At 41.5% G+C, this 22,984-nt stretch overlaps 1 protein-coding gene across 3 annotated transcripts in view; it reads left to right on the top strand.

Moving 5' to 3' along the window:
• The window catches only part of pex14 (peroxisomal biogenesis factor 14), a 53,175-nt gene extending 30,398 nt beyond the window's left edge, over nucleotides 1-22,777 (top strand). The window contains exons 4-10 of one of the 3 annotated variants that reach the window (XM_030423906.1): nucleotides 326-451; nucleotides 3,439-3,524; nucleotides 5,503-5,605; nucleotides 9,886-9,983; nucleotides 17,831-17,922; nucleotides 20,516-20,892; nucleotides 22,382-22,777. In XM_030423906.1, coding sequence (XP_030279766.1) covers nucleotides 326-451; nucleotides 3,439-3,524; nucleotides 5,503-5,605; nucleotides 9,886-9,983; nucleotides 17,831-17,922; nucleotides 20,516-20,892; nucleotides 22,382-22,401 — 902 coding nt within the window. In that variant the 3' untranslated portion in view covers nucleotides 22,402-22,777. Of the gene's footprint in view, nucleotides 1-325; nucleotides 452-3,438; nucleotides 3,525-5,502; nucleotides 5,606-9,885; nucleotides 9,984-17,830; nucleotides 17,923-20,515 lie in introns of all 3 variants that reach the window. The other 2 variants (XM_030423904.1, XM_030423905.1) reach the window with 2 other exon arrangements.
• The last annotated feature ends 207 nt before the right edge of the window (nucleotides 22,778-22,984 follow it).

Below are 22,984 nucleotides of genomic sequence, written 5' to 3'. Positions count from 1 at the left end.
GGCAGTTAATAGGCTCGCAGAGTTTCAGATTTCATTGTGTGAACCTTTTCACACCATCTTCCTGTGATGGATGTCCCTGAAAAGAAAAACTCTCAGCGGAATTTTCTGAATTATGAAATGAAAATGCATTTTTGAGAAGAGGGATGGTAAAATTGAATGAAGATTTGACATACCTTCTCTAAATTGTAGTTACAGGATTTATAGGGAGCTTGGGAAGTATTTAAGCATATATTATTACAGCCAAGGAGCCATTTGGCGTTTCCCATTAATGCGCAGTCACTAAACCCCCTCCGAATGTCTTAAAAGGTGTGTGTCTTGATTGCAGGGCTGACGGACGAGGAGGTAGAATTGGCCATCCAGCGCTCTGGCAGCACAGAAGAAGTCCTGCCTCTGAGCCCTGTGGGGCCTCCACATCCACTCCATGCAACTCAGCTGGTTCCTGCACCACACAGTGAGTGCACACCTCCTTTGATAACTGCTGCATATACATGATATTAATATTTATGTGCACCGTCTCACCTCAAAAGTCAGGCCTAATTTAAAACTTTAGATCCATGTCGAGGTCTTCCCTCTTGTTTGTATTCATTTAAACCCACTAAACAGGATTAAATCACCAAACACAGTGATATTTACAAGTATTACAGACATGTACGCCATACAACATTTGCCATGATTGTGAATTCAGATACAGGGAATGTGACATTGCACAGCACAAGCTCATGAAGCTGATCTGTTTCAAGGGGTTCCACCCTGGCAAGACCCCACACCGCAACCTGTATCTTTATTACCTCAGGAGGTTATGAGTGCTGTCCACTGATTTACCAATGCAGAATGAAGTCCGCGTAATGCTTAACCCATATGACAATGATTCCAGATGTATTCCACCCTCATTTATTACCACACTGTCCTTGACTCCCCTGGCATCTCATGTTTTGTAATGAAAGTGATGTTGATGGGATGGCCATGTAGTTAGGGAGACTCGTGGCTCTCTGTCCATAGTGGGGGGTTTTATATCAAAACGGCTATAAGGGAGCTGCATAATGAGGTGAGAGCGGGGAGTCTTGTATGGGGGGTCATACTGAAAAGAGGGGGCTACCTCCCTTTGATGTCCTTGTTATGGGGACGGTGCACGGGGACCCGCATCCATCTCTGTCGAAGTAATGGATACTCTGATCTCTATTTCCACGCGGTAGAAGGACAGGAAGGCCTCCACTGAACCCAATAAATTTGAGAGGAGATTGGAAAAACGGGGGATGGAGACCACAGTTCCACAGCTTAAGTGACCAAATAAAAAAAGGAAGATGGCAGAGTGGAAGTGGTGGAAGGAAAAGGGATAGACGGAGGAAGAATGAAAGGTCCTAACGGGGGGGAAAGGAGCACTTGAAGACCCCTGGTGATGCAGTGAGGCTTGTTCAGGGTCAACCACCTAGCCCAAGGACTCCCAGGCCTTTCAGAAGCATGGTATTCTGGGATAGGTGACAGTCTATCGCAGCTATAATGTTGATGAAGGCCCAAATTTATGTGGTTACCATATGGATGCTGGAGGATGATTCAAAATTTTTCAATACAAAAGGTTACAGGTTCATCCCTGAATGCTGCACCAGCGATGAAACGCGCCCTTGAGTGAGGAGAATAAAACAGAATTCACCTTGAAAATATACCACATAGTCCAACATGACAGTGGGTCTCTCATTTTATTTGCATGTCAAATCACACAAGCGTTAAAGCACAAGATCAATCTGTTTTACTTACTTCAAGCCAATAAACATGTACCACATAAGCCATTAGGTGAAATCAGACCTGTAATAGAATATCAATGGTGTACTTTAGCGGCCTGGCCTCTAATAATTTCCTATTCATTTGGGCCGCATCAGAGGAAATAAAAGAAAAACTCATACAGTGTATTTTCTCCAGAGCTGTTTGTTGTTTAGTGACATTTTCAGTTGAATGCCTCTCTTATGTGGGGAATTTCCACTTTGACAGACAGTTGGCCTACCCAGATGACAGCTTGCACAATGACACACTTTCACATTATCTGTCACTCAGCAAGACAGTCAACTTCTAGACACACACACACACACACACACACACACACACACACACACTTGCCTTTTCAGTTGTTTAAGGGTTTATACACACACTGTATTAGGCCCCACCCCAAAATAAATGGAAGACAATAGTGTGTTTACTGGAAGAGCAGGATAGAGACAAAGCTCTTTTGCTATGTAGACTTACCCTTTATAGTCTTTCATAGACCTTTTGCGTCAGCAGATGGAGAAATAGATGGAATGCTTATAACGTCAGGGAGAAATTGCATTGTTTTCATTCAGCATACAAATACGTTTGTAAAACAGTGATTTTCATGAGAAATCGTTTGCATTTCATCACTAACCGGTTTAGTACAAAACTGAAGTGTTATTGGACAATGAAAATCCGGAGGGTAAAATGGGCAAAATTTTGATGTAAAACAACATATTTGATTGCCCATATGCTATCGTTAGCATTCAACAACTTCCAAGTTAACATTGCCATTTGATTCCTTTTACTTTGAGGTTTAAATGAATGTGTTAAACATATGGGTTCCTATTTTAGAACAAATGTATGTCTTTCCTAGGTTATCGCATCAAACAGTAATGTTAGCCAGGAAGTTAGTGATGTTAGCTGTTGTTTCATTGATTAATGAATAAATTAATACATTAATTGCCTTTTCAGTTGCTAACTAATCTGGAAGCAGTGAAATGACAAAGATTTGTCAGATTCCCTACATTACTACGGCTTACAGTCTGAAACTCAGTGGCACCACTGTTGAGCTTCCCATCCCTGAGCGTGATTTCAGAGGAAAATGGCTGTTTTATGAATATTGTCAATTGACTAACAGATCAGCCTTACTTGAACATACCAATAATATGATGTCACTAATTAGATAGCTAAGCTGATGGGATTAATTATTTTATGTGGCTCTTCTTTGGGTGCCACATTGTAAATAATGCAAAGTTATAGGTAGTTGTATGGCAGATGAGGAGCAATCTTTAAAGGAATATTGTGCTTTAATGGTGAAAATGTGTGTGTGTGTGTGTGTGTGTGTGTGTGTGTGTGTGTGTGTGTGTGTGTGTTTTAAAATTAATTGCAATTTAGATCTTGATTGCGATTAAATTTATTTTTATATTTTTTGGGCAGATTGCCCACCCCTAGTTTCAAGACCCAGTTCATGAATTTATCTAATGAAGTGGAAAACAATGGCTGCCTGGGTTGGTAGGAAAAGCTCTATGAGATACTGGTACATTTGTTTTAAGTTTCATGTCACAGTTTATTCACAGGTTAATGTACTTAGTATGCTAGAGGCAGCATCTTGAGAAAGCTCTGAGAAGACTTAAACTTTTAGTGAAACAGACTTCAAATGTATTGTTCTGTGTCTAAGTGATGTGTCACCTTCTCCAGGTCCAACAGGCTACAGATGGAGAGACTATGGTGCCCTCACCATCATTATGGTGGGCATCGCCTTTGGCTTTCATCAACTGTACAAAGTAAGTCACACCCTGTTTCACCTGCCGTTTTGACCATGTTTCCTCACCGACTTTGTTTTCACAGTTAATGCTTCTCTAAAATTAGTCATATATGCTATACTTTGCATCCTAAGATCTGTCTGTACTGCCTCTCCCTGATATTACATTTAAATTGGTGGGCTTAGCAAGTACATCAGTTTCTGATGAATTATGGTGCTAGAATAGAAGGCGCCTCTGCAGTATGTAACATCACTCTGGTCTTGTTATTAAACCTACCCTGCTTTACGTCAAAGCATGAGCTCATTTGAACCCCTTCTTTTTTAACTTTCCCTTCGCTCCTCCTCTCAGATATATATTTTTTGCCTTTAAAAAATATAGTTGCTAACACAGCACACAACCATTTTTTTGATGTCCCACCTTCTAAAAATAATCACCCTGTTTTTTATCGGGCTTAGCAGCCCTTGAACATGAGCTCATGAGGCCCCTTGTCCCCGCTGACATTAATCCCATAGTGGTTGTTAGTAGTAGTCTGAGTGGCATGTGGAAGCCATTACTCTCGTTTTAGAGGAGGACAGGAGCTCGAGCGGTAGCTCTTGGCCTAGATGACAGGCTGTTCTCCTCTGTGCGTCCACGAAAGAGAAAGGGTACATTTCATGTACACGCATATGCCTACCTGACTCTGTCCGCCTTTCGTAATGCTGCACAAGCACATTCAGGGTCTTTTGTCCCTTATTCCTCTGTCCCTGCACTCCTCCACTTACGGAAACACACACACTGTACCAGTCCACTGTTTCCTTCATGCAGCAGGGTTTGCCAGCCACTGGTCGTCTGGGAGGTGGGATTCCCTGGCGGGACAGCACAGGTTGCTGTCATGTCACTGGAGCGTAGCGCCAGTCGCACCATATGTCCAGGCTTCTGCACATACTTTATTTATGTTATGGTGCACCTTGTAAACACCACACTCCCAGCAACCCACTTATTAATTACCACGTGTTGACACTCATTTAATCTTTTTCTCTAAAAAGTGTTTATTACTTGCGCTGGTGTGGCTGCTTGCCACCTGAGCTGGAGAGAAAACCCGGCTCAGGCAGCAGAGAGCTGCAAACCGGCTGCGAGCGATTAAGTGATCTTTATTCACTCTTAAAATATAAAAAATAAAACATTTATGATTTTGAATGCAGTTCAGTGGGGCCCTCCAGGGTCACACAGACATCGATTTTATTTGGAGAGCTCGGCTCTACACACATATGTAAAGTATCCAGAGAGACGCACGGCAAGCTGAACAGCTGCTCATCTGGTTAACACTCACACTAAAGAACACACATCCTCATTTGGCTGTCAGACATACATATCATTTTGGTAGAGTTCTGTTTATTCAGTGGCAGAGAGACGATAAACAACATGACAGACATTGTTTTTGGTTTTTATGAAGACTATTTTCAGTGTTCACCACCATGTTTTTCCCTTTAGGCCCGTCTCCTACTTTTACTGTCTCTTTCTGGGTTTCATTCATTTATATTGTTTGAAATGTGTTTTTAGACCTTAGGATTATTGTAACTTTCATTAAAGAGCAGGCTGTTTTTTATTTTATTTTAACAAAAGACCTGTTTAGTCTATAGATTGTCAGAAAACTGTGAAGAAATTCTCATCAAGAGTTTCCTCTTAAAATCTATTTTTTCATCTAACACCTAAAGATGTTTAATTTACTATGGTGTAAAGTGAAGAAAAGCTGCAAATTTAGAACTATATTTGACATTCATGCTTCATGCTCTTCCAATATTTTCAACACTACATGTGAGCACATACTGTTTCAGTTGTATGGACACAGCTGCAGAATTACATGCACCTAATCAAGCCGTTTAGACAATGACGCACTTATCCAATAAAACAATGCTTTTGACCCTCCAATGCCAAGTCTAGGTGGCCCTGTCTCTTCCTCATCTTTCTGCCCCTTGCCTCTAGAGAGAAGTGTAATATTGTGCCATGCTTTTAATTGCAGAAATACATCCTTCCCCTCATTATGGGCAGCCGAGAGGACAAGAAGCATCTGCAGAGGATGGAGAGCAACATTGCGGCAATGAGTGGCACGCTGACACAGACAGGTGAAGATTAATATCTTCATCACTTTCTCCCTCCTTAACATTTTCCCTCATTTATCTGTCGCCAAAATCGGGGGGCCCCGCACGTTTTTAACAAATGACGCCGCTGTCATTTCGCTTTAATTTGAAATTGCTTGTTTACTGTCAGGCTCGGGCTCAATTAATTACGTTTCGCTGAAAAGCTCTTAACCTCGGAATATTAATGAGGAGTTGGGAAATGACAACTTTTCTTCCCCCCACCCATCCTCTCTCACCCCCCCCCCCCCCCCCCCAAATCCGTCTCCCCCTGCACCAACCTCACCCCCATCCAAACCTCCACCGCCATCATCATCATCCACCCTCTTCCCCGTAGGTGGCGAGAAAGTTCATTTTAATTTTCTGTGCGTGTATGTGTATTTGCGTGCGAGATGTGCGTGCGGCATGCCACTGTGTGGCGTCTGGGCTCAGCACTGGCCCTAGTGTGATTAAGTGCACGGTGACAGGTGCGGCTCCCATGTTGGACAGGTGAGGAATCTCAACCTGGCTGTCAGGCATGGAGAGAGAGAGAAGCAAGGAGAGAGATGCTTTCCTAGCTCTTTGTCAGTATAATTAAAAATCCAGGGAGGCGTAAATGAGAGAGGCAGTCTGAGAAAGTTTGGTCTCGTTAGCAGTTGTGTTGAACTGGGGTGTGTTTTCACCTGAAAGGTACCAATCCCTATTAGAGATACGAGGCCTGGCAGAAACGTGCTGTGAAGATACTCAAAAATACTTTAAAGTTATGATATGTAACATTTCTGCATTTAATGTCTTAAGTCTAGACTACACCTTTGTTATATATTTATGTTCTTACCAATATTATTTTATTCAAGGTAATGGTGCATTATTTGGTTGCTTGTCGGAGAGCGTCAGAGTTAGGAAGGAAGTCGGCCAACGGGACTAAACATAATCAGACTTAAACTTCCAACATAACCTCATCCTTGAACATTTCTTCCTGAGTCACGTAGCTAGATTTCCACTGAAGACAACAAATCCCATGATCCCATGCTACTCACAGCTTTTTTTGTCTTGGCTGAAAGGCCTCTAGTGGCAGAAAAATACAGACTGTGTGTTTAATTAATTAATCGCAGTTTGGTTAACTACTAAGTAAAGTTTAAGATAAGATCATGGTTTTGGCTTGAGTATGTTAATTACATAAGTAATTACATAAGTTGGTTGGTGGATGTCTGGGTGAAACACCAGACTCACACAAGAAACTGGCTTGGTTTCTGTGCTGAGACATTTTTTTTTTTTTTTTTTTAAGCACAAGCCACGATTTCTTTGTCCTGTGATTGTCACAGGAAATGTAAATACCAGAACACATTGCGATCTTTTTTGCATCTTTTGTAGTGCTTTAGTGGCCAGTTTTAACAGTTTTCTTTTAAATATTCATTATTGAATCAAAATATGTATTTTAAACTTATTAATTTCCTTTTTCATTTAAAATGATCACATTAAAAACCTTCACCTCAGGAGTTTGTTATGCTGAAACAGTGTGTAACTAAAGCCAGTACCTCTTTTCTGTTTGCAAAAATGAATTAAAAAAACTGAATGAATTACCATATTGGTTGTCATATCAGGCTTTTGAGCTGTAAATAGACAAAGAGAAGCCCAAACAAATGTTTCCTTCTCAGGCTTCATTCTAACTTGCGTCATGAATTCAACAGTGTCAGTTTAAATACAAGCCTCCTTTTGTTTGATTGTCCCTTCATCACCAAATGAAAACAAATTAAGTGTTGAGTTTAGAGCGGCTGTCACAGACCAACACAGCATAGATGAAAATATGGCTGTTATCATTCAATCCAGTCACACCCATTGCTATTGTTTTCTGGCTGGTAAGGTAGGTGGAGGGTAGCTAGTGTGTGAGATCGCGTGCGAGGTGTGCCACCCTCAATCTGATTAACAAATATATGCTCTTTTATGGTCATTTTTCTCCCAACTATGCAAACACATTTCCTCTGGCTATTTCACTGCCCATTCTTGCTCTACTTATCACATTTTGGAGATTTGCCAACTCCCGAGCCCTGCTTTGTTTGTCGGTGAAGACTGGGTTTCACAGTAAGAGTCCTCCTGTGTTTTTCTGCGACTAGGTGAGACTACAGTCGGGGAAAAAAAACAAAAAAAAACATGGGTCTTTTCTTCAGCCAGTGTGGGGAACTAATTTGCTATGACTGCAGTAGCCAAGCTGCTATTGTAGTTAATGACTGTTGTAGTTAACAGTTGGGGAGAGGGGTTGCAATTACACTGAGAGTTTTCTCCCTCTGCTTTCCCTTTTGTCTTCCTCTCCCTCTCGCTCCCTCTCTTCTCGCTGCACTGAGTAATAGCGACCGACTGCCTCGCCGCTGCCAATTGCTTGAACCCCCTTTTGTTAAAGTTCATGTATTTCTCTAGTGCCGGGCGCAATGAGGTGATGTATCCTTTTGAATGGGGACCACATTAGTCTCTCTCACCAGCCCCAGCTCGAGAGTAGGGGCCTTGACTCCCATTATGATTTGCCTACAACTTCACACAGACAATTAATGAATGGATCTTGGAACTACTTCAGCGCGCCCAGGCTGTAATGGAATTGTGCGGCTGTTTGGGCACTCTTTGTCGGTGGGAGCCATATTGGTGACCAGCTGGCCATTAAAGACAGAGACAGGCCTGGACATATGTAGTGTACATTATATCGAGGTATTTACTGAATAATTTACTGAATACACAATGTGCACCCTCCTCACAGCAGCTGCAAGCCTCACACATCATCTTGTCTCTGACGCACACAAACACACACACGCACACACACAGTTTTCTTCTGATTCATGCCTGGCCAAAGTCATTGACTTCATTATTCTTGGCTTCATATCTGTGATAACTGGGGCTATGAAGTTATGCATTTTTGTGTCAAGTGTCTGAACCATACAAAGGAGTCAACTTTGTGGAGAGACATGAAAAGAAGTGGACTGTTTGGCTGAAGTAGCCGAAAAAGCGGTGCCAGTGGTAATTCAGGAGGCACAGCATTACCGGCTGGCAGACTGACCCACACATCTGGATAAGCTGTTTTGTGGCGAGGTGGAATCAGAGACTAATAGGGCAGCTCTTGGTTTAGCGTGCACACCCTGTCACAGTAACACCTTTTTTTAAGCAGAGATGGCCGCTGTATTTTAGTTTTATTGCCGTCTTCAGAAAGCCTGGTCACACTCTGGATCACAAATTCAAACTGTTTGCACAATGGTCTTTGGCCTCAACCGACGATCCTGCTCCAACTCGCATCCCGTAGGATTCTGCAAAGCATGAAAAGATCAGACGTTTCAGCACCCCACCCATATTGATACAGCTCCACCCATTTAAACACAGGTGTCGCTACAAGATATTAGCTTCTTTGAAAGATCAAATATTTTGTCTGTGTTGGCTTTCAAAAGAAACACAGCCTCCGAGCCGGGCTCTGTCTTTTGTCCCGGCCTGGGTTAATGTGAGAGGAGCGTTCTTTACATCCCGTCCAGCCGGCTGCAGCTCAGGCTTTTAACCATTGGCCTGACAACCTCAGCAGTGGACCGCCACAATATCTGTTGATGTTAATCCTATTAGGCTTGATTTAACACTTTACACGCCCATGATTTATATGAATGTTTATTGGTTTTCTGTAATATAATCAGCTCGGGGAAACTTAATGCATTGTTTGGTAATACACGCGTGACTGGAAGCAGGGGGCAACAAACTGTGCCCGGTGTTATTTGAAATCATACACCCTCGTCCAACACCAACACTTGAACTAATTCAATCTTCAAAGTCAATGGAAAAAGAACAATATTTATTAGGATTAGGGGGGACATTTTGTCTGGCAGCCTCCTCCCAAATGAGAGCCTTGTTTTTTCCTTTGTTGATCGTTTGAGGATTTAAGATGCATTAGAAGGCAGTGTCTGGGTGGATAATGGAAGGTTAGAGACTGTTATTTGATTTAAGTTCAGGCACTAGAGATTAATATCTCCATCCTATGTGCGCAGCCCTCCCTCCCCTTCGCACCCTCTACCCCTAGTGCCTCGGACCAAAAAGCTGCGACTAAAGTTACCGGGTATTAGCTTTGATTACAATTCTTAGAGGACGGCTTTGATCAGTCACACAAGTTGAGTCTCATCAGTTCTCTCATCGTCTCAGGAAAGAAAATGTTCAGTTTTGAGGCACCAAAACAACCTTATCATATAAGCTGACTTCCCTTTTCTTTTCTCTCTTTTTTTTTTGTTTGAAGTGTGCTAGAAATTTACCGTCTGTTATTCTGCTTGTTTCCACAGTCAGCCAGCTGCAGCAGACCTTGGTCTCTGTCCAGGAGCTCCTGATCCAGCAGCAGCAGAGGATCCAGGAGCTCTCTCAGGAACTGGCTACAGCAGAGGTAGATACAACCTCATCAGCAGCTCGGCACCCTTCAACTAACAAACGTTAACAGTTCTTAGTTTGCAGGAATATAAGTGATGACAGTAAAACATCTGAGATTCCACTTGTGTATTTTTATGTTTTTCGTGCCTTTCATTATGTGAAAGGACAGTTTAAGATTATGACAGGGAAGGGGGCAGAGATAGGGGATGACATGCAGCAAAGGGCTGCAGGCTGGAATCGAACCCAGGCCACTGCTAAGGACTCAGCCTGTTTTGGATGAGCTATCAGGGCACACCATTTTCTGGACATATCAATATATGTACATCACCACAATCAATTTTGGTGACCTCGATAGAGGCCGCTGTGTTCGCATGCAGGTTTTGTTCACAACACCACAGAGTCCGTTTTCTTTATTGTTTTGGTAGTAGGGATTTATTTTATTTAAGGTTCATTCATTTTATTTATTCAATCTCTGACATTGAATAATCTTAATATGACAGCAATTACATTTATAACATATCAGTAAATCTCCCAACAAAAGTAGTTCAAGTGGCAGGCTTCTCTGTCAGTTTGTTTTTGCATCACCTTGCCAGTTGTTCTCACTGTCATTTAATTCATAAAACATAATTGTCTCACTATATGACATATTTGTGTTATTATATTGTTGCTGCAAACTAGACACACAGAGATAAGAACTTAACAAAGCTGAGAATAAGTTCACATTTGATTCCATTGAAAGTTATGGGCTGCATCTCAAGGTCTGTTATTTACAGTTGATATTGCTAGATCTTTTTTAAACAGAAAAAGTTGAAATTCTCTGCTTGCAAATGTGAATATTTTCAGGTCTCTTTCCTCCTCTATGACAGTAAACTGAATATCTGTGTTTTATGGACAAAATAAGACATAAGACATGTCTTGGGCTTTGGGAAACACGATTTGACAATTTTTCTGACATTTTATTGACCAAACTATATAATCAATCGACAAAATTATCAACAGATTGAGAGAGAAAATAAGCGATAGTTACAGTGCTAATAAAAATAAAACCCAAGATATAATGATAAATGCTCAGACGACAAAGGCCCATTGCAGTTACAATGTTATAAGCAAGGTACAAAAGGTGGTAGCCACTGTGCTATTGGAAAAGTGTAGATATGGAGTCCATATCTTCATGAACTGTCCCTTTTTAAGTCTAAAGTATATGCAAGGATATCACAGTCTGCCAGAGCTAGCACCAACAATTGCATCTTGACTGGGATGAACCAGGTGATTGATGTTTTCCAAGAAAGCTAGACAGGTAGTAACTCTGAAATTAAACATAAAGATGCAGGTTGAAATCTCCAGATTGATGAGGACAGAGAAAAGGCTTATCGGGGCCTCTGTGTGCTAAAATCTCCGAGTCATAACTAGCTAAGACGGACAGTCTTATTATACTGTATATCATCAGAACACAAGCTGCAAAAAAGTACGGTGCATCTCATCATGGGACCATAATCTTTAACCATATTGTCGTTCTTCCTCGCCTTGATTTTTATAGACAGTGTTCATAATCTACTCAGAATTGTAAGTGTTTAGGTGAATCCGACTGAGTGATTGTTCTAAAAACTTATGTGCTGGGATGAAATGTTGCTTGCTTTTTATAACGGCACTCGTAAATCGCTTTATGATCTCTGGGCTCTAAAAAAGTGCCTTGGAAGAGACAATCTTAGACAATGTTTTATGTCCACAGCTTGTTAAGCACATGGGTGTTTCACTGTAGCATCTGGATATCGCAGGAAAACATATGCGGACACAGCTGCTTCGGCACAAACGAGGAAGAAAAATATGAATCTCTTCCCTGGATGAGGTTCATCAAAAACTCACGAGTCATAGCTCTTTTCTTTTTCTGCCGTTTCAAGTTCTTAGCCACACAGTCTCTGTGAGCGACGTCAAAAGCAAATCAGCATGAGTACATCTGAGAAGTGATCTGATTTGACCCCTTGCTGGTCTGAAACAGAACTATCTGAAGTTTTATGTCATGCAAGCTTTGTGGGCTCACTTTATACAATGAGTCCTCTTCCACATAGAAGGACAAGGGTTGTTTTTTTCTTTTCATTCGTCATCTTCAAATCACAGATTGGATTAAAAAGTGTCTGCTTCATTTGCTATGAGTGCCTTGTTGGACAGCGGTAGTGTATAAAAAGTATAATTCACATCAAAACACCCATTAAACAAATCATAAACTCTGCTTTATAGCTATAGTGTTGATCTTAAATTTTCCCTGCGAGGCGGCACAAGGCCCTCTGTTGTCTCAGGCCATGGGGGAAATTGGGAAATTGTTTTCAGGTCCGGGATGTTTGATGAGAAACACATGTTGGAGCTGGCGAGCTACTTATCATTCACCGTTTGCGGTTTTCGGGGGTTCGCCTTGGCGCGGCGCTCAACGTGCGCCACGCTTAGCAATTATACCTCTCAACGCGGAAATGTGCCTTTAACCCAAAACACATGGAGACTTCTGTTTCCTCAGCTGCTAAGTAAACATTTCTCGTAGTTTGGAAACCGCTCAATTGCGGAGTGCGCTTGTGTCCCTAAACTGGGGACCTCATTATGGAAGTGAGTTTAGACGAACTGACTCATGTCCCCACGTACGCACGCACACACACACACACACACACACACAGAACACACGCTGATGCTGCACATTTCCAGACTTCAGAGCCTGAGACAGTTCCTCTCTTTTGCACTGTTTTCTCTGTTACCATCTTAAAAGACGTATTTTATATGTCATGGCTGTATTCTACCGCAAGAGTTAAAGATAGATTTGCCTCAGGATGATTCACCCCTGACGTTGAACAGCCAAGTCTATTTCTGCTCCATTATCATTACAAATCTGCCTGTTAACCGTGTTTGTCCTGCTGTCTCAACTCACTGATCGTTCTCTTTATTAGTGGATACTACATAGAAGATTAGACACCGCCTCCTCGCGTGCTTGCGAGACGAACTGCCAGTGGGAAAGTGCATAAATAGAGTGAAATCAATTGCACTGTAGCAGTGTTTCCACTCAAAAACACTCCTCTGGGGACTTCCTTTTGAAACTAATTCCATCATAAATATACATGCGTTACAAGAAAACACACTGTCTGCCGGCGGAGTAACTGTGAATTAATTTGCCTTCAGACACTCTTAAACAAGGCTTGTTAAAGATCTTATCTTGTTGCTAATGGTCCACAGGCATTTATCTTCATTTAGCCAGATGCGTTGCCGTCCTTGGGTGCTGCTAGAGTTGATAGTCTTTTTTTTTTTTCCTTGTAATATATATTTCTCTTTTTTTCCCGAAGCACTTGGTTAACCAGCAGAAAAAGGCCGACCCCTATGGCACCCAGGCACCCACCCGAGACATATTAGTTACAAGGCTTTTAAACCAGTTAGAGGGAATCTTTATATGTTCAGTATTTACACAGTAAGAAGCACATCCAGCCAGCACAGTGCTGGTTGGTAATGTAATAGTTTTCTTCTCTCTCATAGGGTGAGTTGAGTTATTTTGGTTTTGGTTGGTTGGTTCACTTTGTTTGTTGGTTGTTTGTTCATGCATGATGCTTTTTGCTATGTGCAATGCCAAATTGAGCATTATGGTCTCCACTGCTGAGGCCCCACAGAGCCCTTAGAGCTCTGCACCTGCACACCAGGAAGTGTGATATAAGTCAAACAGCAGACGAAAGAGAGGAGAGACGCACACTTATAGTTCGGAATCTGTTTTTATCTTTACGTCTTAGATTTACTTTTGCACATGCTTGGCATTCGTCAGGGTAAAATTTTCAGCATGTAGTTTGTAGGTGAAACATAAAATGATAAATAGTTTACAAAGAGGTCACACATGTACAATTTCCTCTTAACATGTCCTTGTCGACATCCTTAGGAACAGCACATACAAAATGGATGCATACATTTCTATGAAGGCTTCTAGAGAATACAAAATGCATTCTAGTCACATATGCACGTGCAATATTTAAAGGAACAGTTCACCTTAAAATAAAAAATGCATATTTTTTCTCTTACCAGCTGTTCATTCATCTTTATTGATAGAGATATTGGTCTTCTCTCAAATATAAAGTCTCGAGTAAGCAAGATTTTCAAATGCAAGCACTACATGTAAGAGAAAAAATATTTATTTTTGATTTGGGGTTGAAGGCTCAGAAAAAATTCTATATTTTTGTTAGAAATATTCTTTCAGTAAATGTTTAAGTAAGTTGTAAATATAAAGAATAACACTGTAAAATCTTATAGACATTTGCTTGCAAGCAAAAACAAAGTTCTGTCAAAACAAACATCAAACATCTCACCCGTAAAATATTAAATTCAAGAATCTTTGTTAGTGTAATAGTAAGAACTAAAATGGCACTAACTAATTTTTGACATACCTCCGCCAAGGCCCAACAGGCCCCTTTAATTCAGTCGAGCTTCAATATCAAATTTAATATCCCTGCATCACTCTGAATTTTAAACCAACCATAACTCCTTAACAATAACTAAAGCTCACCACACCTGGGAATCCATATCAGATTGATTTATTTTCCATCAATGTGTCATGTGTTATACCCTGAGAAATTAAGGAAAATGTAAAAAAAACAAAAAAGAAACTGTCCATCTCTCAATGTTGAAGAAAGTGAGAGAAATGTCCTGAATCGTTCTTTTTATCTGGATCAGCACCAAAGTTAGGTGAGGTCTATTTTGGCCCGAGACCCAGCTGTCATCCAAGCTTCAGGGGAGAAAACAAACATAACCACCTTGGCGGAGGAAATAATATGAATATCAAATTCTTCAAGTCAAACATAAAGTGACGCTGCACTGTTGGGCTACAGTATATATCCACAGACCTGGAAGAGTCTTCAGGATAATGCTTTTGTAATCAAAGCTACTAAATCATGGCAGAAGTTAAATATTTTGATCAGCAGTTTGGTAAAACATCACATCGTACACACTCATGCGGTCTATTGGATATGTGTCAGCACTTCAGGTGGGGCTTTTAAAGTCAGCAGTGTTTCTTTCAATCTCTCCAGTCACTGATACCCTCCACTCAGCCTCCGCCCTGGCAGCTAGTGCACTTAACACAAGATTCTTACACACTGTGTGTGTACACACACTCACATAATGTATCTCAAAGCTGAAATTCAGTCCTGGCCCAACATTTAATTAGGTTTCTTCAGACTTAATAAGACATATGTCAGTGGTAGTGTTGTGTGACAAGTCTTGATGTGAGATATTATACGGCGCTGCTCTGTAGCTAATGCACATAATGTATGTAGCTGCTGGTTAACAATTCTGCTCTAAAGCTTTTATTTCCTCCGTTAAGTAATAGAAGTGTAGAGGAAACGTCACATTTCAGTTATTTGGAGCAATTTGCATTTCTGAAGTTAATTCCGTGCTTGGAAGTCTTTTAGCTCAGCCCATGCAGCAATTAATTTTTTTCTGTGTAAAATGAAGAGAAGCAGAATCCAGCCTTATTATACGGGTGCCTTGGGGAGGCGAGGGATTAAGATGGTTCTAATGAGGTGACGGCTGTAATAAGAGTGTCTTCAGCCGGCCTCCGATGCACCACCTCTAAAACACGGCTCCTTATCAGAGAGGTTTAGGAGTCGATAAGTGCCAAAAAAGAAAAAAAACCTCCTTCCCCTCCTTGCCTCTTTTTCTGTCTCCCTTCACTTCTCCTCCTCTGCCTCCCTCCTTCCACTGTAAATGAGTCTGATCCCTTTCAGATGTGATTCAATTAATTTCTCTTAGATTTAATTACAAGTGAAAGAGTCCAAGTTATCCCTCTCCCCTCGATAGGGGGTCCACGTTTTCTAACAAGCTTCCTCTGGTGAGTCAGGAGAGTCTTAATTACGGTTTTTACTTTTCTTTTATCCCACTTTTTTTCTCCTTGTCTTCTCTCTCTCTCCTCCCTCTGGTCTCATCAGTCTATCCTCCTGTTTCTCGCACATGTTTATGCTTCTTATTCAGGAATGGACTGTGAATGGGGAGCAATTAAGTACATCACTGGTTTCCCACCTTTTTCTTAATGCCAACCAATGCCTTCCCATGATGCCTTGTCAGAGGTTGGATTTGTCTATGGGGAGTTTAGCCAATGATCTTATCATTTGAATTACTCTGAATGCCCTGAGGAGGTGTGACTCCCCGGTATTTTATGATTTCAGAGCCATAAAACTGAACATCATTCTGTGTAACATTAATGTTTTTCTCCTTTTCTTCTTATCTTGTTAAACATCTCACAACCATTCAGATGTCCATGTTTGGCCTTTCGGCTTTAACACGAGTCGTATACCCTCCCAAGCATCATGTTTTCTATAGACTGACTCATCTTATGTTGACTGTGGATATAAGCCTTCCATTTTCCAGCTATTTCGGGGGCAATTTTCATCCCTTTCGCTATTTGGGTGCTCCTGTTTTAAAACTGTCAGATCTGAGCTAACAACCTACATGCTGAAAATGGCTAGTTACCCCAACTTGGTCAGTATTGTGACTAAAACTAATACATAAGCATTGTATAAGAAGTGCTTACCGACATATTGCTTTTCTCTTCTTATCCACCATCTCGGTTGGTGACAAGTGTACGGGTACAGTCACACATGCATTTATGCAAATTTGACATCAGCAGCAAGCATGGTCACACCTGAATTCGAGCATGTGTGACCGTACTCACTGGGTACAGTGGTTGCCTTCACATCCAATAGACATGTCTGATACAGAGGCTTGGCTTTAAGCTTTTCTCTGTACCCAAATGAGAACCATGCATGATTTTTGAAGCTCAAAGCGGAAAAGAGAAGTTGGTCAAAGTATTTTGTCGTGGCAGGAGAAAATACAAAGATATGGAAAGAATGAAAATTAGTACGGCTGAGGTTTGAGGTTTATTTATGATTCAGGACAGGAACTGCCATCATGCTTATCATGTTTGGCAGGAAAAAAAAAAATCATGGTTTTTGTTTTCAGTATTATGGTTTTTGATTAAATAAGTAAAAGTTACATTTGTTCTTGTTTTATTGGCTCATATCCCCCATTATAGTGTAGAGAAGTCTTTATTGAGTGACATACATATTCAGATGAGGTTGTGCTGATTCTAGGGATGTATAAAACACAATGCTACTGTAAAATATTTCCAACATGGTCCCAATGTGGAGGGGACAGGGACAGTTTACAGTTGAGTTTTATCATTACATTTGACTGTTGCCCTGCTGTGTTTTTTCTCTCTGTGCCTTTATCAAAACTCATCATTTTATAGCTCCCTCTGTCAAAGTCCTGCCTATCCCTAAAAAAGTGCTGCACGGACAGATTTTTGGCATCAATTTGCTATTCAAATGCCAGTGTGTGCGATAACACACGCCTTTGATAAAAGACAAAAAGAACAAAACAAACTGCTAAGCTATGGTCTGCCTTCATGAATGTGGCCATTGTTCAAGATAAAGTCATTATCCAAAACACTGGACACTGGCCTAATCTGTTCTAGATAGTATGGAAAATTATGTAAAAACAGCATGTTTCCCACTCACGGACTTTCTGAGCCGTCGAGGCCATAAAGGTGACTGTAGTGGGGATTGTTTGTCCTCCTTTCTGTCATCACCAGCAGCAGGAAGTTGTGAGGTTGTTATGGTGACGGATGACCCGACTACATAAAAACATGTGGCTTTGAGCATTTGCATTTGCCATATTTGTTTATCTTGTAAGCTGTGTCTAAAACAATGCTTTTTTATTTTATTTCATATTGTTGAGACAGAGTTGTTGAAAGGTGTACATTGACTTTGTGCTGTGGCTCCGCATGTGGCTTGAATGGTGCTCCTCTGTGTGCATGTCTGCAACAGTTGTGTGTGTGTCTCACTTGTGGTTTTCCTATAGGCTTCATCTTCAACCAGCCGCATCCTGGACAACCAAACAGTGGGAGAGCTGAAGGCCGAGATCGTCTCTTTGAAGGGCTTACTGCTCAGCAGGTAACAAAATCAACAGACCCCCGTCACATGAAACAGGGCAGGTGTGTGTGTGTTTGTGTGTGTTTTTGTGTGTGTGTGTCTGTTTAATGGCAGACCACTCACTGCTTTCATGCACTTTCCTGGATGCGATCCATTTAAACCATTTGAAAGTGTTGAACAGGAATAAAGTCTCACCGATGCCTTCTCATTTTCTCCTTTGCTTCAGTGTGCTGTATACTCTATGTTCTTGTGCTTATAGAAGATCTTGAAAGTTAAAAGATTAAAGTCTGCACCAACAGAAGCTCCTCTCTCCCACAGAAAACACTGGTCCTGAAATGCTTCGTCAGTTGTCCCGCCTAATTCGATGACTTTGTGATGCCACACTGTGTCAACATGTCACATATTTGCATTATTTGTGCCAAGTGGCTAGTGTTGCACATACAAATTGATTTAGCTCAGCTACTCTGTTGTTGTTAGTGTTACTGGCTCAGGTATGTTTGAGCTGACCAATCAGAGGAGACTGGGTATTCAGCAGGCAGGCCTTAAAGAGACAGGAGCTATTACGGTGTTTCAGACAGAGGGGAAATACAGCACTGGAAAATATGAGAAAACTGAAACCTTTTCTTGTAATAACCCAGAATACAATGATCAACCTGAAAATGAAGATATAACATGTCTCCTTTATCTCCTGACACCTGCTCAAAGACAAAAATGTTTACATATATAGCAAATTTGACTGTTTTGAATGAAAAATGACATTCAACAGAAACATTGCACTCCAGATCAAGTCCTGCTTGTCCTGATAAGGTCCCTCATGTTTGTCATCAAACAATTTTTCAGTTGCTGTAACTTCCGATCAGGCCTAGATTGGCTGCTAAGTGGCCTGGAAAGCTGATTGGCCCAGAGTGTCAGGCCAGTGTTAAAAATACTAAAGAAAATGGGTTGATCAAAGTGAAAACAACAGCTACAGTCATTCAGAAACCTTCACCTGCTTCAAACCTGATGCAATACATTACACATCCACATTGCATGGAGTGCAAATGGTCGAGCAGTAGGGAAAAAAGTCTGGACAGCACAAGAAATAGATATCTACATGCTCTTTATTTTGTCACATGGTAGGGATCCAGTTACTCAGAGCTTCATGATGATCAGTAGAGGTCCAGTCAGAGCTCTCAGGAAATGCCAGCTGCATAACAAACACTCCAAAAGGGACAAAAATAATATATGTATTCTTGAAGCAACGTGAGCACAACTACTTTTGCCTCGTCTGGCCCAGCATCAGCCGCGACACACTTGACAGCGGTTCGGCCTAGTTCGCAGAGTTTGCAGGCCTTGAATGTAACCGAGTAAACTCCCATCTGCTCAGAAAGACTGTGAGATGTGGTTAACAGCTCTGAGAAAAGCTACAAAGTTGACCTTGAGTTAAGATTTATTATTTAAGTACATAAATGGTTTCTTGAGTTCTGAGTTTAGATCTCAGAAACAACAACCAGAATCTGTATTCTTTGCATACCCACTTCTATAGTGCAGCACTGAACGTTTGTGTTTGCAGATAAATAAATATAAATATAGAATAAAATAACTTTTATTGTCACATTTCTCATCCAAACCAGCACACTTACAGCACCATTGTTGATCTTCAATATGTTTTATTCTCACAGTCACTACAAGTTGTGATACAGTCCCAATTACTTTCAGTTATTTTGTGAGAAACATTAGACAAGAATATAGAAACACATACCAGAGAAATCAGCTGTTTCCTGGTCAATCACAGATGCTTTTGTCAATCATTTTATTTGTTGTTAGGGTAAAATCTGATGTTAATACTGCTGTCTTGTACCGCTAGACGGTCCCCTCATTTCTTTCCAGCTTTGTTCCTCAGTCTAGTCAGGCACAGCCCAGCTCAGTCAGGCCCATTAGCATGCATGATTATGTATCAGTGTCTATAATGAAGCCTGAAGTAAGAGTGTACATCAGAAAAGCGGGCGAGGGGGAAAATTGCCTCAGAACTGTGTAGTTGAGCATGTTTTGTTCATCTCGTACATTCTAATCAGTAATAATCCCTTTGTCATTTGCTTTCTTGACTCCTTCCTGACTCTCACAATGAGTTTTCTGGCAAAGGCTTGAATCACAAAATAAAGACTCTGAATCACCATCTGTCTCCAAACGTGCTCTCTTCCTGTTCAAATGATCCAAATCGTCTCCAAACTGTTCTTTTTTTTTTTCTAACCACCAAGAAGTGCTGATCCCATTACGATTCAACGTTGTCTTTTTGATCTTAAAAGCTGCAGTGGATGTAATTAAAAAAATCTTAGAGCTTCTTTACCAGGTGTGTTGAACATCTGGCTGTTTGAGGGGGAAAAAGCCATTTTCTCTGTTGTAATTATGAGGATTACGTAGCGTGCTTTTGTATGCGGCTGCATGCTAAAAAATACCCCGGTGTCGAGGACGTGTTGTCATTCAGCACCTGACTTAAAAAGCTATGTATAGGTTTGTGGTTGCAGTATGTCCAATTATGGCTGATTACATCATGGGAAAGCACTTTTCACACATTTTGATCACAGCGAGGTTGATGATGAGATTGTGATCAGGCCTCATTTTCTCTCCTCCACAGGAAGCAATTCCCCTCCACTCCCACCATTCCTAAGATCCCCTCGTGGCAGATTCCCCTGAAGCCGCCATCGGTACCCGGCTCGCCATCCATCAACAGCAGCAGCGACATCTCTCCTGTCAGTAACGAGTCAGTCAACTCCTCCCCCATTAAAGATGGACACCACAGCCCCCAGGATGCTCTGGGAGGGCCCGATGGAGCTCACGGTATCAACGGCGATGCCAGCCCTGTGGACCTCGTCACAACGCTGCCCCTGAAGGATCAGGTCCGCATGGAGGTGCAGGGGGAGGAGGAGAAAAAGGAGGAAGAGGAGGATGATGTCAGCCACGAAGAGGAGGAGGAGGAGGATGGGCTAAGCATGCAGACAGAGGACCGGCGAGGTGGGGATGGACAGATTAACGAACAGGTGGACAAACTGAGGCGGCCCGAGGGTGCCAGCAATGAGAGCGAGGTGGATTAGACGACAGTAGACAGCACAAAAACACTCTCCAAACACAGCTTCTCATCTCTGCTGACGGCTTTGTTTCTTTCTGCTCCTCTCTGCTCGCTCTCACTCTGTTATGTTTTTGAAATCCGTCCTCACTGTCTCTTTCCACTTGTTTCTGTAATATGTTAATCTTGAGCGAAATGAGGAGTAGGCGTGGGTGTGAGAAGACGCAAAACTGACAGATATTGGAGTGTGTAGTTGACACACAGCTTACCTCGATCCACCAGTCATCATGCAAACTAAATGACTGCGTGGCGAGCCGAGTACCATGTCGTGACGTTTCTTTGAAAGGAGAAGTGACGTGCAGCAGTCAAATCAGAATGACTTTAAAAGGCTTTCTGCAGTACTAACCGTATGTGACTTACTGCTTTTAATTTTCATGATTTGATCAGATAATTCACAGCTTTGCCTTGGTGCCCTTGTAACTGTACTGAAGCTCTTACGCAGACCAAAGAGGCAGTGCTGCACACACACACACACACACACACACACACACACACACACACACACACTATCTCTCCTGTATAGTGCAGCTGTAGGTCAGGAGTCATATGTTGCTGCTTCAGTCTCAAAGTTACCGTGAGCTTCCAGAGAAGCATTAGCAGAGTTTGTCCCCCTGTTGATGGCAATAGGAGAGGACAAGCTCTTTCAGGGCCGGAGCTTTTAGCCTCTTTTATGTGTCCTTTCGCATTGGTGTCAGTCTGTCAATAATTCACAAGGCCAGCAGGGTGGCATTTGGGTGAAATAAAAGCCCTGAAATTCGAGATTAGAATGTGATGACGGGCTTTGTTCCGCGCCGGTGTCAGAGTGCTCATACGCTCAAAGGAGGGGGAAGATAAATGTTTTTACCCCCTTTTTCACTGAGGGCTAAATTGTGCATCTTTTTTTTTTTTTTTTTTGGAGTGTGTTTGTGCGTGGCAGGCGAGGAAAAAACCCAGGCTGTCTGCTGAGCTGTATCTGTGTCTCCAGCAGGGCAGCTGATTTGGTTTGTGAAGTATGTTAATAATCAAATGATCAACAAATAACAGATGTATTAGTTCATGCAGCTTGAAATGTCAAGGAGGCTAAAAGCGGAAATCTAATACAGAAAGCCCAGTTGCATTGTATTATTTTCCGTGACAAACCCTCCGGTCCAAATTATGTAGGGCCTCCTAGAGTGAGTAATCTTTACAGAAAACGGCGCCAATATTTTGTAATTAAGCTGCAGTAAGACGTCGAGGGCTGCTACAGATGGAAGTTGCAGAACTCGTATCGCTTTCTTTTTTCTCTCTTCTCAGTGTGGAGGTGGATTGGGGGAAGTTAAGAAAAAAAATTGCCCCATGATTGAAAAGGAAAGTAATAAATGAATACCTGACTTATTGAATTACTCACTCTGTCTCCAGCTAACAAGAAGAGTCCATGAGTGAGAAGAAGGGATATCAGCCGTCGTGCCATTTCCACCTCCATCACACGGCCTTCATTAGGAACACAGAGAAGGTAGAGGCATTTCTGTGTGACGCCTGGTCCTAACCTGCAGATCATGTTTAGCTCTTTGAGTTTGTGTTACAAAGTGTTGAATGATGAGACAATAACATTGCAGTATGCTGTAAAATATATATTTTTTTGATTGGTTGGAAATGACTTTGTATGGATGAATGAGATTGTTCAGTACAGAATCAAGAGGTGTAACTTCTGCTTCGTCGCCACTGTAGTGTCAGTGATTGGTCCGCTCTGTAACCTGCTGATTACTGTCCAAAAGTGTACATAACCGTAATAAATTTGGTTTATCTCAAGTAGAATCTCTGTTATATTCATTAAAAACCAACAGGACACAAAAGACTACCGTATGCCACTATCAGTGAACAGAAGTAGTATTTTACCGGTATTTCCATGTTTACATTTTGTATTTCATGAATTCAGTTGCTGTTTTAAATCTGTGAAATGTCTTTTTTTCCTTTAATTACATAAGTATATATATTTTTATTTAATATGCTTGACTCTAAATC

The sequence above is a fragment of the Sparus aurata genome, chromosome 7 (assembly GCF_900880675.1).
Source record: "Sparus aurata chromosome 7, fSpaAur1.1, whole genome shotgun sequence".
NCBI classification, from domain to species: Eukaryota; Metazoa; Chordata; class Actinopteri; order Spariformes; family Sparidae; genus Sparus; species Sparus aurata.
Note: the sequence above shows the minus strand (reverse complement) of the source record. Positions and strands in the feature narration are given on the sequence as shown.